Source organism: Eimeria tenella, genomic scaffold (assembly GCF_000499545.2).
Source record: "Eimeria tenella Houghton genomic scaffold, Eth_scaff1929, whole genome shotgun sequence".
Taxonomy (NCBI): domain Eukaryota; phylum Apicomplexa; class Conoidasida; order Eucoccidiorida; family Eimeriidae; genus Eimeria; species Eimeria tenella.
In genome coordinates, this window is record NW_013541770.1 from 2018 (window position 1) to 2460 (window position 443).

At 63.2% G+C, this 443-nt stretch overlaps 1 protein-coding gene across 1 annotated transcript in view; it reads left to right on the forward strand.

The window, feature by feature from the left end:
* The window catches only part of ETH_00033590 (TBC domain-containing protein, putative), a gene marked incomplete at both ends in the record, with an annotated part of 4822 nt that overhangs the window by 1837 nt on the left and 2542 nt on the right, over window positions 1-443 (forward strand). Inside the window, 2 exons of the mRNA XM_013374114.1 lie at window positions 1-140; window positions 178-250. Of these exons, the coding sequence (XP_013229568.1) occupies window positions 1-140; window positions 178-250 (213 nt within the window). The remainder of the gene's footprint in view (window positions 141-177; window positions 251-443) is intronic.

Below are 443 nucleotides of genomic sequence, written 5' to 3' on the forward strand. Positions count from 1 at the left end.
CTGCGCCGTGTGGACCGTGGGCAGCAGCAGCAGCGCAGCAAGAAGCAGCAGCACGCACTGCGAGATGATGCAGGCTTTGCGGAAGCAAGCAGACTTGAAAGCTTCTGTCGACAAAGCTGTGCTGCTGTTCAACAAAGAAGGTCTTGCTGCTGCGCTGCAGTGGCTCGCCGACCGCAGGCTCATCGAGGCCCAAGACCCTGCTGCTGTCGCGCGCTTCCTCTACGACACCCCCGGACTCGACAAGAAAAAGGTGTCTTGCTGCTGCCGTCTTGCTGCTGCTGCTGCTGTAGCGTTGCTGCCGCTGCTGTAGCGTTGCTGCTGCTGTCTTGCTGCCGCTGCTGCTGCTGTCTTGCAGCTGCTGCTGCTGTAGCGTTGCTGCCGCTGCTGTAGCGTTGCTGCCGCTGCTGCGTTGCTGCCGCCGCCCGCCGCTGGCGGTGGGTGGG